This window comes from Drosophila teissieri, chromosome 2R (genome assembly GCF_016746235.2).
Source record: "Drosophila teissieri strain GT53w chromosome 2R, Prin_Dtei_1.1, whole genome shotgun sequence".
NCBI lineage: Eukaryota > Metazoa > Arthropoda > Insecta > Diptera > Drosophilidae > Drosophila > Drosophila teissieri.
Genome location: NC_053030.1, coordinates 16,410,706 through 16,427,985, shown reverse-complemented (window position 1 = coordinate 16,427,985; position 17,280 = coordinate 16,410,706). Strand labels below are relative to the sequence as shown.

The 17,280-nt window shown below is 42.4% G+C and overlaps 2 protein-coding genes across 2 annotated transcripts in view; one reads left to right on the top strand and one right to left on the bottom strand.

The window, feature by feature from the left end:
- Nucleotides 1-17,280, top strand: part of LOC122613546 (leucine-rich repeat and immunoglobulin-like domain-containing nogo receptor-interacting protein 1) — a 77,366-nt gene that overhangs the window by 1,921 nt on the left and 58,165 nt on the right. The gene's annotated exons all lie outside the window — the stretch shown is intronic.
- On the bottom strand, nucleotides 8,231-9,483 carry LOC122613547 (serine/threonine-protein phosphatase alpha-3 isoform). The gene has a single exon (XM_043787763.1). The coding sequence runs from the start codon at nucleotides 9,358-9,360 to the stop codon at nucleotides 8,386-8,388; it is 975 nt and encodes a 324-aa protein (XP_043643698.1). The 5' UTR covers nucleotides 9,361-9,483; the 3' UTR covers nucleotides 8,231-8,385.

Sequence of the window (17,280 nt, the reverse complement as noted above, 5' to 3'; positions counted from 1 at the left end):
TGGAGAATAATTAGTGAATGTGAGCATCGCATGTGTGTGTCAAGTTGACGGAAAATTGTGTAGGAAACATTCTTAGCAAATATTTACGTGGAAAACGTAGAAAAAAGAAAAACAGCGCTCTCGCTGCGCAAAGAGTTTACCTCAAGTGGACTCTCAAGTGGCTCGGAAAACGAAGAGGGACCTGAGTTAATTAAAAAAAAAAGAATGAAGAAAAAACGACAGCAATGGAAATTGCTTTTTAATATTTTCAACAAAATGCAAACAGATTTCCACTTACAGATTAGTCGAGGAAGAACAAGAACAGTGCACCTACACACTTTATTGAAAGACAGGGGTTAAGAGCCACTGGAGTGAGATGGCAGACTCACGTAGCCATAGCTATGCTCCATCTCTTTCGGCACGGATGACAGCAACTGTCACACGTTACGCATTAGCGATCTTGCCTCTCTTTTTCTTCTTGTATATCTATACACATAGCTTGTGCAATGTTTGTGTAAGTGTTTCTATGGATCGCAGCCAGCTGACACAACTTGGCCCAGCTCCTTCGTAGGAAAGTGTGAATGAGATGCGATGTGAACTGCATTAGTAAATCGCGTTAAGGCGACCTAAGTAAGTACTTCGTGCACTTCCGCCTTGGGTCTTTATGTTATGTGGGATTGGTCGCCCAGTTGGGGAAAGTGTCAGAGGTGTTGGCTCGCTTGGAGTTATGCCCGGAAAATGTGGGCAAGCAGCTGCACTTTCATTGGAGGATATTAAGAAAAGAAGGTATTCCAAATGTGCATTCTTTGGGTTTTCAGATATAAAGATCATTGCCGTGAGATATACTCAAATACATTCATTATTCAAACAATGCACAAAGTAGCACTTTTTTGTATATATGAGAATCGGTTTAATATCCGTATTGTTTTCTGATTATCTGTTCATATCATCTGTTTAGTATCTGTATTGTTTTCTTATTATCTCTTTGCATAAAACGAGTATAATAGTGCATATTATATTAATATATTTATATATTTAATGGTACTAAGGTTTGGCCTATGGCAACTCTCAGATTTCACACACAAGTTTATTCATATTTTTATGAATTTTCTGACCACAAGTAATTTGATCTTTTAAGCGAATGTATGACTGCGTTTCATTTCTCGCTTTAAATAATTACCGATTTTAATTTTACCAGCTACAACTACATATCTGCTTAGCCATTGGCCATTAGATTGAGCCGCACCCAGTCCAAAAAACCATTTGAATGCGAAATCCGTTTGTGATGTGAATAATTCCACCACATTACAAACTTGCCTTCCCCTCAGTGGCCTGCATTTTGGCGATTTTCCCCGATTTCCTCGTTTTCCCCGCAATTTTCAGCTGCAATTGTGGTGCACATTCTGCTAGGCAAGTGGTTGCATTTCGGTGGTGGCAAACGGCGGTCTCGGCGGTTTCGTTTGCCTCTCGTTTCGGGAAAGTTGATTTGTTTGAACTGATTATGGGCATGTTCGGTGCGGTTTGCTTTGACTTGCTGCGCCAGATAATAGTTTCAAATAAGTTTGGACTCGCATTTAATTGGCCAAACTAGGATATGTGGATATGTGGATCTCTGCCCACTCCAATTAGGCAAAAAGGCAGGCAGGCGGAGGACTCTGTGACAAATATGCGATGACACGAGAGACGTGACTTATCTGGAAAACACAAGGCGTGCAGGGAGGAGTATCTTCATCTTCATCACCATCACCATCTCCATCTTCATCGTCATCGGGTCTGGATGTCATTCTGTCTGCCCGGTGTCAGTGGGCATTAAAAACTAAACAAATTTCATCCATCCTACTCGTGCTGGGAAATGCTGTGAAGTTTTCCCTTGCCCAAACTGCCCAAGTTGCCTAAGTTGCCCAACAATCTCACAGATGCCTACACCTGTCGTCCGACTAATTTATATCTCGCAGATAAAGCATCGCATGACATGTGCTCCATCTGTACTATCTATATATATATATATGTATGTATGTATAAACACACTCAGAGTTATGGCCCGAGTTGACCAATATGAAATCATTAAACAACGGCCACAGAAAAGATGACGACAGGCAAACAAATTTGTTTAGAGTCTTGGTAATTTGCATAATTGAGTTGGAGTGTGAGTAGAGTATTGTGAGTTGTATGGTTGTATTGTATTGGGTTACAGATCCCCAATAGCCGATAAACAATAAAGTGCTGGGCAGGCAAGGTTGCTGACATTTTCCATGGATGTCGTCGCACAGATCTTTTGAGTGATTGAGTTATGGGCGAGATTTTCAGGAGATTTTTAGGAGATTTTCTGGCATTAGGGTTTCACATTTTATGGCCATGTGCGTGGGTGCAATTAATTTCGGGTAATACTGCTTTTCAAATTTCATATGCTTTTGGTCATGCGTCGGATTAATTTTCAGATGAAACAGATAGGAATTATGTAGGGGCCAAGATGTGGGGCAATAATGAAGATAATGGCACTCGAACAATATAAATATTTGACGTTGATTGAACAAAGAGATTGTGGAACTTCTTAATATGCATGCTCAATATCACTCAATTTATATGTTATTGTTTCCTTTTTAAAACAATATTTCAAAGAATTGATATATTATTGTTTCCTTTCTTAAACCACATTTCAAAGAATTGATATATTATTGTTTCCTTTTTAAAACAATATTTCAAAGAACCACTTAGGTGGAGTCATAACCAACACATCCTTTTCGAATTACCTCAGGATTGATCTATTCCACGTCCATCCAACGCTATTGCTTTCTTAACTGCACTGAAACTGAGAACCTTCCATCAAACTTAACTGCATTTTTATCGACTCCCGCCCGCCGAAGGTATAATTTCTGAGTAATCAGAAACTGGCCACTTCAACTGCCCATTCACCCATCCTTCTGCCCATCTGCCCACAACGATTACACAATTTGCATCCGACTCACGTCCAAACATCCAAGTGGAGTGTCAGGATCTTGAGTTTAGCTACTAGCTACTGGATGGACTGCGAGCGAAAACCAAAGCAAAACCCAACTGCAGACCGAGACCAAATAGAAAACCAAGTTAAATTATGATAAAGCCCGAGTGGCAAACAAAAACCCATTCTCTCCATTGGTCTTTCTTCGGTTTTATATCTTTGCCAGCCGCCTCGACCGCAAAATGTACTGACCGAATGGCCAAATGGCTCGGACAGGATAAAAAAAAAGAGAGAAAACATTTTTGCTAAATGCAGTTTGGCTGCAGATTAGTGCGAGTTGATTATTTACTTTGGCTTCAAATTGTGCAATGCAAATAAACGGTCGGCAGCCGCAGCCGCAGCCGCAGCATTATTATGTTAATGGCAACGAAATGCAGTTGCATTCGCAGCTCTGCAGCTCTGCAGTTCTCGGTTTCTTGGACGTGTTGCCCATGCGGGTCGTAAATTTAACTCCAAGTCCGCAAATCTAAAACTCTACAACTCCGCAAATCCAATTCCGATTCCCACTGAAAGTTTCCAGCCGCGAAAAGACCAAAGTCAGCGGCGTCCAGGCGCTGCATGTTGATTATTTTTATTGCAATTGACAAATGTCGGGGAAAATGCCAATGCAATACTCCTGCGGCGGGTAATTCCTTTGTAATTGGCCAGCTGCCGTTGGTTTTTCACTCGTTATTTTCGTTAAATTTCCATACATTTTGGCAGAAATAGTGAGTGCACTTGACTGATTTGTGGGAACACTAAAATCGTGGAGGTTCCGTTTATACTGCACTATTTGAGAGCGAATTTAAAGCCATTTTAATGGCAGTTATGAAAACAGCACACCTTAAATTCTTTCCTGAAAACACCCATATCATTTTAGTGCTCCACCTTGGGCTGCTTTCAACCTGTGTCTGCCAGCGATTTCGCACATAAATCTTCTGCTTTTTATAAGCCATCACATCGTGGGTGATCTCCCTTTATGCGAGCCACACAAAAGCGCATTCCATGATTGATTATCTTGCTATAATTCATTAATTTGACACCCACGCGCCTTAAAAAAAAAGGCCACCAAAACCGATGGGTTTCGCTGAATATTTTAGTAGTCAATAGATTATTTCAACCATTTTGGCGTAACTCGTAGAAGAAATCCGTCAGTTGGCATTGAAGTGAGGGAGCTGCATGATGATGCGCCCGCATTCGCAAAGGCAAAGGAAAAGGCAGTCTGAAAAATGATTTCTGCCGACTCACGATAAGAGTTACAATGGTCCCAGCGAACTTATCTTGTCCTGGCAATCGCGTTCGATTATTAACCCCCATAAACAAGGCACTCGCACAGTAGCCCTTAACCCCTCTCTGACTCTGCCACAGCCTTAACCCACGGCGTTCTGTGCCTCAGACTTCCCATTTTCATTGCCATGCATCTCATCTTCTCGTTATTTAACATGCACTGGAAAAGGAAAAAATTATGAAAATAACAAACAAAAAATATTAAATTAAATTAAACAATGTTTATAATAATTTATTTAAATATAAATATGCACAGTTATTTTATGAGTAGTTAAGTCTAGCCAATTAGTTTACGCATTTTCTGTCCGTGCACTGTGTGCTTTCCTAATAAATGTTTTTCAATTTTCATTGCGGTTAGTAATTTTTCCGTTGCTCATCATGCAACTCCACTCCATTGTTGTTGCTGCCGTCTGCGGCTTTTCGTTGCAAATGAAGGAGGCAGTGGGGAAAATGCCTCATCATCGACTGGAGGCCAAGGCCCAAGGTTCGCCTTTGTTGGCTTATTGAGCCGTAACTGCAACTTTGTTTGTTCTTTCTCTTGCTACAATTTTTGTTGTGGTTTTCCTCGTTTCTCCTCCTTCTTTTTTTGTTGATTAATCATGCTTTTTTATGGGTTCGCTGGCAGCTGTTCTTGTGGCAGTGAAAGTGGCCCGAGTTCAAATTTCTTATATTTTGATAACTGAATTAGGCTTTGCGGGAAAATAAATTGTTAGAAATTCGAAGTGGTAAGCTTGATTACATGTTTGTTCACAAAAAGTTTCATAACCCAATTTCAAAAGTGTGTAATTATAAATCAGTATTATATGTGTTTATTTATTTCTTCAATAATTAATTGAATAGATCAGTTTCACCGAAATGCTTTATTAACTAATTTTCAGTAGCACCCAGATGTTCTAACTTTTTTACACAACTCATCTTCATCTGGCTGATTTTGTGATCTCCTTCCCCGTTTTCCCAAAAAACCAATTGCCACAGTCATCATTTTTCACGGCATGCCAAAGGCACCCGCTTTTCCTGTCAAAAAATGTTTGTTTTTCATTTTTTTTGAAATTTACCCTGAAGGGCGAAGAGGAAGGTGACCAGCTAATGCCGTGTCCTACCATTATATAATCTCCACTTTTTATTTTGTGCCGTCTCACCGAAGCGAAAATGTTATAAATCATTCGCGTGGGCATATTTTTAATAGACTTGTTACTTGTGTTTCCATTTTGTTGGCCCTTTTGCCTTTATTTCTTTTTTGGGGTCGATTGCGGTTGTTGTATCTCAGTTAATTAAATGCCAGGCTAGTTTGCGATTTTGAAAAGGGTTTTGGTTTGGTTTTCGTAATCTTTTAATTAGCAAACATAACTCCTTTTGCGGTCATTCTAACCTTAACTCTGTTTCCTTTTTTTTCTGTTGCAGGTGAGTGAACTTTGCGGAGGGATAACAAGCCAGTAAAATGATTTGAGTAAGAAAAGTTTATAATCAACTGGCAAAAAAAGAGAAAATCGCTCGTGGCGCAGCGTCAAATCAAGTGAAAATCTTTTCACACCCAGAGATACAATAGAAGCAGACGAAGCTGGATTTCCTTTCGCCCCGGCAAACAAAGCGGTTTTTGTGTGTTTTGAGTGACAAAACCGCAACAGACATTGACTTTTCACTGGTCTCCCACTCCGGGATCCCTGAAAACTGAAAACTTTAAAGAACCGAAGCCGGGAACATTGTCATCATCATCATCATCCTCATTGTCGGCATCAGTCAGCCCAACATTTCCTTCCGCTTGTTAGAGGAGGTTTTATTTGGGGCTTTTTCGAGGGATGGAGTCTGAGGCTTTTCTCCTTTTTTTTTTGTTGCAAGCGTCACATTTGACGCCCCACCAAAATGGGGGATTAAAGGGTGTGGGAAAAATTGCGGTTGGAGGGGGTGTGGTCTTCTGGAGGGTCTTCGGTAACTACCTTTTGGCATATGGTTAAGTTGGCTTTGGCTTTGCGAGTCCGCACGTGATTGATGGTTCTTCCTGTAGTCCTTGCATATCCCTTTTTTTTCCTTAGTTTTCTTTCCCGGGCTTGCGCCTGCACCTGTTGTCGCACCAGTAAACTGGAAAAGTTGCTGAAAAGTGAGGGAAAGTCTTGAAGATTTTCCCTGCGATAGGGTGGAGCTCTATAAAAATGGAACAGCCCATGGGGAAATATCCCTTACAATGCTTGTTATTGCCATTTCCTGTTGGGTTTATATTTTCTTAGAAAAAGAGAAAAATAGACCCCAAGGAAATACAGATTATAGGACTATAAAATATTGGCTAGAAAATGGGAAGAGACTTGAATGAAGAGACTTTTTCAAACTGCACAAAGCTGAATTATTTCCAAGGTAAATGCGTTTTAGAATCTCTATGAAGCACCTTTAAGTTCTATAGAAACTGTTCTCTACTTTCACTTTCTACCCGCTCATTTTGCAGCTTTTCCGAAGGGCTACTCCCGACATGGAAAACATCTCTAAGTCTCTAAACAAGCTGCGTCCCATTTCTCAGCTCTCGATTCCATACTCCAAGATTCTCCACTTCCGAGACTTGTACGTCAATGTCAAACTTTGACACATGCCAGCCGGCAAAGAAAGCAGAAAAAAACGAAGCACGGATTTACTTTTATTTTATTACTGTCATTGTAGCTCACTGCCTGCTTCTTCTGCTTCGTTTTCCGGGGAAAACCTTTGGGTCCAAGGTTGTGCTGGGGCGATGAAAGGAAGGGGGACTGGTGGGTGGTGGCTGGTTTCCAGTGCCGTTATGTGGCTTTTGCGCAAGGATACATGGTCGTCGTTATCCCTTTTGGCTGCTTTATCATCCATCTGCGCTCCCTGCGTCTCACCATTCACCATTCTTTGTTATCTGCTGTTTAGTCAGGCGGCGGGGAAATGGGTGAAAGTCTTTCGTCCTGCTCCTTCGCTTCGCTGCTGCTACTACTACAGCTTTTTGGCCAAGTCGTAAATTAAAAATGGCTTAATATGTAAATCCTGCAGCTTGCCGCCGTCTCTTTCTAGAGACGCACTGGCTCTTTCGCACAGATTAGTTTTGTGGATATTTCAGCTTACGCCTGTCCCTGTCTGCCCATCATCCGTTCTCCATTCATATCTTTGCATCTCCATCTTTTGGTCATCGGACATGCTGCATCCGTTGTGGGGTTAATGCTGCTGGGTCCTTTCAACCCCACATGCCTGCTTATTTGTTTTCTTTGGCCGGGTGTTTTTGTTTTTCTTGGCTGTTGCGACATCGATATGCTTGTGTTGTCATTTGTCAGCAACGTCGCAAGGATATACACTTGCATGCAAGTGAAACTCCTTGCAAAGTCAACTTTTTGGAGTCCTTGCTGCTTAGCAAATTACATTCAAACATCTTTAAAGGCTACATAAGTTGGTTATTGTATAATGTTCACTTAATAAAAGCTAGTTGACTTTATCTATGTGTCACACGAACCCCGCCCCATTATCCTTGAAATTCGCATTAATGGCCACTGTGCATCATTCCAATTTTCCGAAATGGATTGCCATTAATTTATTCCCTTTGCAAATTGCTGTGTCATTTAATTTCTCTCTTCCCCACCCCCATTTTTTTTGTTTTTCATATTTTCCCCGCCAATTTGCATTTCCCGCTGTGTGAGTGTGCGTGTGCGTGTTGTAATGCATTTTAGTAATTATTTTAGCTGCTTTTCACTTTCGCTGAGGGCGGTCATTAGCTTCTGAACTGCGAGGAAAATTGTACAAAACTCTTTGCGAACGCTGCCATCATTTAATTGCCCTCATGACTTAACTAGATGGAAATTAATGATTATTATTTATCAAATTAATATATTATATATTACATTTTGCGCGACTGTACAAAGTGCAGAAATCGCTGTGGCTTTTTATGCACTGTTGATATATAATTTAATGGATTTTGCGATTAATTGCTTTGGAACTGCAGCAGTTAATTATGTAATCACAGAGTAATCATCATAAAGCTTCAAAAGTTTCCAAGAATATTGTGTTTGTGGAACAACAACCGACAACGGAAATGTTTAGATTTTAATTACGCTTGCTCTCATAACGCCAATGGAAAAACGGAATTCACAATACGGTTTCAAAAAACGAACAAACATAGTTTGCAATGATCCAGTGGACGAATCTTGAAACCATCAAACAATATTCTCCGACACTCTCTTCTGCTCCGATAAAATGGGCCTCTGAACTCGGAAGGTGCACAACAAATCCCGATTGATGCACATCATGGCACCGGCATTGTCGAACTCGCCGCAGTAGTTTGGAGCGGAGAAAATGGTGATCAGCTGCCGCTTGGCGAAGAACTCGTAGCCATCCTCGACGACCTGGTGACCCCGGCAAATGAGATTCAACTTGAACCTGTGCAGGAACGCACTGACCACGTCCGAGCCGAAGGTGTGACTGACGCCCCGCTCGTTGGGACCCCAGCCCATGATGCGCAGATCGGGATCGGACCACAGAATGTCGCATATCAGGCCGGATTCGGGTATTTCGATGGGTCGATGGATCTCCCTTATCTGCTGCATGCTGAACAGATGGGGACTCAGGCCGCCGTGGCAGCAAAAGATATTGTCCTCGATGATCGCCGCCAGTGGCAGGCAGTTGTAGCAGTCGACGAAGGTGCGCCACAACTTCACCGTGTACCGCCGCTTGCACTCGTCGTAGAATCCGTAGAAGTGATTGAGGCTGGAGCACTCGTGGTTGCCCCGCAGCAGGTAGAACTTGGTCGGATGCCTCGCCTTGAGGGCCAGCAGCAGGGTCAGTGTCTCGATGGACTGCTTGCCCCTGTCCACATAGTCGCCGAGTAGCAGATACACCGAATCCGGCGGATAGCCGTTGGACTCAAAGTAGCGCAATAGATTCAGGAACTGGCCGTGTATATCGCCGAGTAAATTAATCGGAGCCGGGATCTCCAGCAAGGTCGGCTGCTTTAGCAGTACTTCCCTGGCCCGAGAACAAACCTCTTCGATTTCCCGCACGGAAATCTGAACCACGGAGCCGTACTCCCCAATCAGTTTCAGTTTGGCAATGATCTGGTCCAGATTTATGCCCTCATCGAACTTGAGAGTGCGATTTTTGTTCGTGGCATTGCCCAGTAACTTCTTCATCATATTGGCGGCAATTTGGAATTTTGATTCGCTTTTTTGTGTGGGGCAAGCAGGGCTTTCGTTTCATGTCCAGCTCTCTGCTGGCTTATTTATTTCCTAGCATTTTTGAGAGGAAAATCAAGGTGGAAAATGGGAAATGTCCAATTTTATTTGTTAATTCTGGAATATACCATTCGCTTGCTTGTCCGAATTGCTGGCAAATCTGGCCCAAGACTAAAACCATTTTAATGCCATATAACTGTCATTTCATTCAATCAACCAAATTTGAAGCACCAGTCCATGCTAAACGCCACCCCCCACCCCTCTCTGTTGTCCGCCCGGAAAATCCCGCCTTGCAAATCCCCTGTAAACTCCTCGCCCATTGTCAGTGCGCCCTTCATCTTTGTGTGAGCAATCGCATCCGTTGCTTTTATTTTTCAAATCAACATAATGGACACTTTGCCCCACGGCAGCCTCATCCAGTCAGCTCCCACTCCCACCCTCCCTTTTTGGCCACCCCCTCCGCCGGCCATGTCCATGCATATACATATATAAAGCAAACAGCAAACGGCAAACAAAAAAAAAAGAATGAAAAATACAAAGGCAACTTCAGTTTTTGGGCTTTGACAGCTGACATAGAATGCAGAAAGCGAGCGACGCATTTTCGAGTGGGTGGGCCAACCCCCCACCTTCCAACAGCCCCCTTCTTTCTTGGGGTGGATCAAGGCCCCCTCCCCTCCCTTTCCTTAAGCCAAAACCTACCGCAGATGCAGCTTCTCCTTGCTTTGTCCTTTTCTTCAAGTGCACTTTGAATAAACAAATGGGTATTTAATACACTATTAAGAAAAGTATCAAAAATCATAACATTTGTATAGTATCTTAGACTATGGAAAAATCTCTTGAAAATTCTTAAAAATTTGTATATGCAATTTATGAACTTTGGCGTTATTTGTGCCAGTGTATGTCCGTCTCGCCGCCACTCATTACACATTTTGCTAACTGCAACACGGAGTGTTGTTGCTGCCGCTCTGGCCCGTTGTCATGGCAAGTGTCACAACAGTCGCCTGCATTTTGTTGATTTTACGAGCATGTGACAGGCTGAGATTCTGCGAATGCATCAACATCAACATCAACCCAACCCCAAACCCAAAATCAACCCCAACCCCAACACCAAGCCATCAACCCTGAACTGAGGAATGGAAATGGAAGAGGGGATCGGAGCGGAGCGGAAGGGGGAAAGTCGGAAGCGGGCTGCAAATGTAAGTCGTGTGATTAGTAACGGATTCCGCAAAGGGCGCTGCGGAAAAGCGGTTGGGGCAGCCTGCCCCCGCACTCCTGGCCTAGAATCACCACCCCCCCCTTTGAACTTCAGTCCTGATCCATCAAGTTGACAAGACCATTGCTGCCCACACATGAACTTTCGTTCTTTGATGAGGAATATTTTTGCACATTGCCTTGACTTTCGTGACTTTTATCACACAACTAAAGCAATTCTTTTGTACATAGAACATAGAAGTAATGCTTACTTAAGATAATGGGTAATAGTTATTAAAAATAGATATAAAAAAAGCCAGTTTTAAGATAGTGTATTTACCAGTCAAGTTGCATGCATTACCCCTTCTCGTGTGTTGTGCAAGTAAACATTAAAATATTAAAATATTTCACACGGACCATAATCTCTGCACTTTGCATTTAGAGAAAGACGGAAAACGTAGAAGGAGAAAGAGATTAATATTTTTGGATGAGCGGCTTCTATTTCGTGTGGTAAGCACAGCTGGAACCGTTCTCTTTAATTTTTGGTGGATTCCAGCTGAGTTTTTGCTTATCTAATGCATTTCGCCCCTACACATTGTCGCTCTCCCTCGCACAGCATTGCCATCTCGCTCTTCCGCTGCTCTTATCTCTGCGGATAATATTGAATTCCCCAGCTCACATGAATGCACTGAAAAGAACTGTACTTCTAAGCAAGCCAAGTAAACTGTTTTATTATCAAGAATTTTAAATGAACTAATAATTAGCTCAGCCTATCATTTAATAATTTATTTAGCTTGCGTTTTAGAACTTTATTTCTTGCGGTGTTTCAGCAGTAGCTCCCTCTCCCTCACTCCTTCTGCTTGTCGCTGTAGTTGTTAATTGCTTGCTGCTACTTTCTTCAGTTCCCCCCTCTCTTTCTACAGCGCTCTCCAACTCTCTTTCTACAACGCTCTTCCCCTCCCCTCTCTTTCTTCAGCGCTCTCCCCCTCTCTTTTACTGTTAATCACTGCACACATGAATGCGGTAGTTGTTGTTGGCTTTGCTTAATGGGTTTTTATTTGTTTATGCATGTATGAGTATGAGTTTGAGGATGAGTATGAGTGTGAGTACCAAGATGAGGGATGCCCCCCTGCTGACCACTCCACATCCTCCTGCCCTTCCATATCTACTGCCATCTCCCTCTATTTATATTTATCTTGGCGATAGTCGTCGCTTCTGCATTTTCAAGACCCATGGGAATTTTTACAAATGTTTTCAACGACAAGTGCTCTTTGCAAAAGAGCAAGATGGGCGGCTTGAGTTTCGAAATTGTTTATACTTAAAGGGGCGTGACAGGAAAAGTTTTTTGATTTTTGCCCTCTTAGCTTTGGTTATTAATTATATGTTTGTTTTGGCCCTTTGAAGTTTTATTGAGTTTCGTGAGGGGGCAGAAAAGTATAAGCCAACTGTTGTTTACGTGATTAATCATTTGCGGGAATTTTCAAAATCTTATCTACTTGGAATTACAAAACGCATTGATATAAATGATTTTACTTTACAATCCCTTCCTTTACTGAACAACTAATTCGTGTTTATATTTATATATTGGAAGCACTTATGTACATTAATTTCTTAACGCCATAGAAAAAGTGTTCTTCCCCGACTTTCATAACAAACCATCAATCAAAGCCGTTGAGCATCTACATATGACATAATCCGAATCAATTAATTTCTTATAGAAGGAAAAAAATTCGGATATAAATATCAAATTTCCCTTGGCATTTTTTCACCCTACTATGCCCCTGAAAAACATTAAATACAGCTGTATACAATCGAAAACTTAATTAACATTGGACCGAAGGGAAATGTCATTTCATAATTTCGATTTCTGACATTTTCCCGGGGTGCGATTGATGCAGTTTTTGCGGGCTGCGACTAATTAACACATTTATGGAGTGGCAAACACGATGTACAAATATAGGGAGACTCCACTTCCTACAGCCCTCATAAATACAACACACATATATATGTATGAGTATGTGTGTATGATCCGTTCCTGTTTTATTGGAAAACCCATCGGAATGACCCCGAGCATTCACATTTGTTGCTGCGTTTGTAATTATGCACAAACCGAAAGGGACAACTGTTGACATTTTCAATTGTCCTCATTCGCGGCGACCCCAAAATGTTTGCTAATTAAGCAATCAAATAGTTGGCGCTTTGCTAATGAAAGTTTTCAAGTGCAATCTTTCCAAATGTATTGGACTTTTTTCAAGTTATACTACAGCACGCTCTGGGCTGAAAACGTAAAATATTATATAAATATACGAAAACCAGAGGAGGGCGGTTAAAAGTTCAAGAGTTCAGCGCAAAAGATACGGACAAAAGATACGGACAGTAATACGGACAAAATCTGGACGAGGACGCGGAGACGTGTGCCGCCAAAGCTTTTATAGCTGTCGCCGTTCACACAATGCGGTCCGAAACAAATATAAATCAACTGCGGGGTAGGGGATCCCCCCACAAGTTTTCACTCTACGGCGAGAGACAAAAGATCCCGCCAGACAACGAGAAAAAAAATAAAGAAAAACAGAGAGTGGGAGATAGTTGCTGGTTTTTGTTTATTTATTCATTGATTTTAATACACTGCCGCAGACAGGGGAGTGAGAAACTTCTTGTAAATGGAAATGCATTTTCGATAAACCATTGGAAATTGATTTCCCCCCGCCAACAACACCTTTTCACCCCTTCCCCAATTTTCCGACTAATTGTGCGTGCTTGTGTGTGTGTGTGTGCGTATGACGTTGGGTGGCATTTTCTTGTTCTTTTTGGGAAGCTGCTTTGTTTAGCTCACATTGATTTCCAGCTGTTTTCCCCGCTGCTTGCGGGAAATTAATTTCCCCTCTAAGCGGATTTTCATTGTAATTTTAATATGCCCTTCTTTGCGGCTGGTGGTGCAGTTGTTGTGCGCTCTTTTATTCGTTTTATGGCTATTTTTATGTTTTAATATTTATGGTTTTTAATGTTCCATATTTAGTGGTTTCGTATGACTGCTGCTATGCACACGAATCTCCTGTTTCCGATCCCCTCCCACAGCCCGAAACAGTTTCTCTTTTATAGGCTTGTTCTGCAACGGAAATTGATCGTAAAATCCCACACTGACTCCTAAAAAAGTTCACACGCTGAAAGGGGGAAACATTAGTTATCTCACAGTAAACTTTTTTTTATGAATCTACCGTAAAATACTTGTTTAGCAGAGATATTAGTTCGGGAGTCTTGCTGACTATCTACAGAATCTATTTAGTTTACTTGTTAATTTTACATTCAAAGGGAAATAGGTTTTTACCACCAAAATCATAAGTATAAGTATGTTATGCTGAGAATAAAAAATCATTATCCTGCATATCCGTTCTTGAAGCACTCAGTATATTCCCATTTCTTCCCAACTTGATCCCATCGAAGTGTGGCTGCCTCTCCAGTTGTTTGCACTTAGCCAACTGGAGTGTAAACAATAGAAGCCGAAGAATAAGAAAGAAAATGTAGTAGCTGGCCATAAAAGCAAGTGCAACACTTGATCAGCTTAAATCAAACAAAATGAGGAATAACATTTTCACTCACACTTTTTCGCATTTCCACTCACCATTCACCACTCACCATTCGCCGCTAACAAGTCAAGTCAACTCGACGTGTCGGTGGGCGGCCAAAAGGGGCTGGAAAAGTGGGTGGAAAAGTGGGCGGAAAAGTGGTAGGGGTGCGGTCGTTGAACGTCCAAGTCATACTAGATGTCTCTGTGCACGCGCTACTGAGGGGAACTGTTATATATTTTCCAAACATTATAGCACTTTACACTTTTCACACGCTAAAATAATATTTTGCCGGGCTGTGCAGGCAGAGGAGCGATGGGGCGCAGACTTTCAGAACGAAGTGTTTACTCTACTCCATTTGGCCGAAACAGTCCATTGGGGGAAGGGGGACACCCCCTTCCAGCCTCTGCCCTCTCATCCTTTGGAGTGCGAGCTGTGCAAACAGCGAAGGGAAACAAAAGCCGAGGGAGCAGCGCCAAATGTCAAGTAGCCGTCAATTGGACAGGACGACATGGGCGCCAGGAGAAGCTGCCTGGGCGTTTGGGCCGGAGCCTAAAGAGCCAGTGAGTTGAGACAGTTTTGTTAACCGCAATTGGGCTCACAGAACGCTACCAACAGGCCAGAAATGGGCCTGCCACTTTACACACAGAGAAAATGTTCGTAATTAAGCAAAATAGTGCATTGGTTGGAAAACCTTACTTTTCAAATCAGACTACATATTTGAATTCCCTTTCTTTATGCAAAGTCTAGAAAGCTTAACTGGCCTAAAGGGTACATACTAGTACATCACCTTATATGACATGGTATAGTTCCTATTTTTGCAGTGTATGTTAAGTGCTTGCAATTTATCCTGGACGCCTTGTCTTCGCCTTTTTGCACTTCGTCTTTGGGCAAACAGTTTTTCCGTTGACTTTGCTGCCCCGTCTGCCGTCGCTTATGTAGTCGGTTTCCTCGCTTTTACTCGCTTTTCCACGCCTTTGGCCCCAGAAGAAAGTCCGTGAAAGGCGGGGAGAAAACCGCTTAGCATGTTTACCGCTATGTACGTTCGGCACTTGAATTCGCCGCGTTGCGTTAGATCGCCGCATGTGTTTGTGGCCATTAGAACGGCTAAGAGCAAGCGCGCTTTCGGTTGGGAAAGGTGAGGAAAAGTGAGGAGAGGTGAGGAGTGGTGAGGAAAGGTGGGAAAAGGTCGGAAAAGCGGAAAGTGCCTGGAAGTAGGAAGTGGTCGGGGGAGTTGGAAACTCTGCCGCCGTCGCTAATGTTTGCTCTGCTCTGTTTAACCCATAAACGTGCCTAAACCGCTCGCCGACTTTCCTCAGACTGCGCGTGTGTGTGTGTGTGTGCGAGTGTGTGTGTATCTGTGTGTTTGTTTGGGTGTGTAAGTTGGGCTTTGGCAAACATTTTTTGCATCGGCAAAGAGTCGCGCACACACACGCACGCAAACATGGGAAATGGAGCAACTCTGTTTGGCATAGGCTATAGGGTTGCCAAGTGGTCGAAAGTTTTTCTTTTCGGGCCTTTGTAGTGACTGTACTTGAACAGTACTTCTTGTTAGACTCATTTACATGAATTACGTAGCCCCATTATGTTTAAAGTTTTTGTAACTTTGGGCCAAAATGTTCAATTTCACTTACTCTGCTTTTTCTATGCCTACCTACCATTAGTTTTCTATAGAACCACCACAATGCATACTCAACGCTTAAACTAATTGAGAATTATACGCTTAGAAGAGACTTTATCTGGCTTTACCTCAACTCCGGCTAATCACTCACTTATCTACCCAAATCTGAGGCAATTAATTGAGTGGCACACAACCCATGTCCCCAGTAAGCCCACGAAGAGATGTTGATCTTGGCTAGAAGTAAAATCTAATTAATATTACAAAAAACGAACACAACAATTGAGGAGCAAGAAAGGCGGGAGACATCTCATTCTAAGCCTGCGACGTGTTGATGTCTATTTAAGTTAATACTGATTAATGCTGACAAATTAACTATGAAATTAATCAATGTCCGAGTATGTAGAGCAAGTTGAACAACAGCGGAAAGCCGAAAGAGGCCCACGTTGATAGGGCAGCTCCACAGTGGCGACATCTAGCGGTGGGGGCGCTGCTGGGCCTGCGAGGGGTCAGAACTTCTGTTGTTTGTCACTTGTGACGATTTATCAATGCCAGCATAAATAAAGAAAAGAGAGCATTTCATCAAAGTGTCAGGCAGATTATCAACTCGTCGAGCCAAACTGGAACTGGGCGTTTAGAGATAGAGGCTGTGTTCAGACTCGACTCGACTTGAGTTGAGTTGACTTTAGTCCAGTGCCTTATAAATGTATGTACATATGGCATTGTGCGTGTTTGCAGTCCATCACACGACATGTGATAATTCCAGGTTCATCAGCATTATAATCAACATAAAAAGTCAACTTTTGTGCGCCAACCAAAGTATTTACTTATTTATGCGGTGTAAGCGACATGTCTGCCAGCATTTACCATGCAGAAGTGAGCATAAAAGTTCACATCATCATCCCATTCACATTCACCATTCACCATTTACCATTCACCATTTCCCATACCCCATACTCACTTCTTGAGGATGCTGCTCCGCTGCGGCTGGTGATGATGATTGAGCAATGGCACGCAACGACTTTATCTTTATCTCCATTTTTTGGCATCCGAAATTGCATAATTTATTGCGTGTGACAAATCATGAAGGCAGCCGGTGACATTCGTACGGAGCAGGACGAGCGAATGTTTTGCATAACTAATTAGGACTGACGGAAGATGGACATGGCGTTGTTCCAGGTGTCACGGGGATTAATTTAGTCAGCTCAAGTAAACCGGAGTGGCTCAAAACACAGTTCAAGTTGGGATGCCTGAAATGGAGCAAATACTTTTCTTTTATTATTATTTATTTGAAATGTAACTCACTGCTGCTCACCCGACAGTTGTAGTCTTCTTCTCAATCCCCTGCTCTAAATATGCATATGAACCTCTTTGGAGGCCCCCAGCATGCCAGCCAAAACCCAATGGATATTCAAAATGAAGACATTAGCGCGACAAAAGGGCATCGCAATCTAAATGAGAATGCGCATTGCATATATTATCGGCTAAAAAGCACCGACTACCATTTGG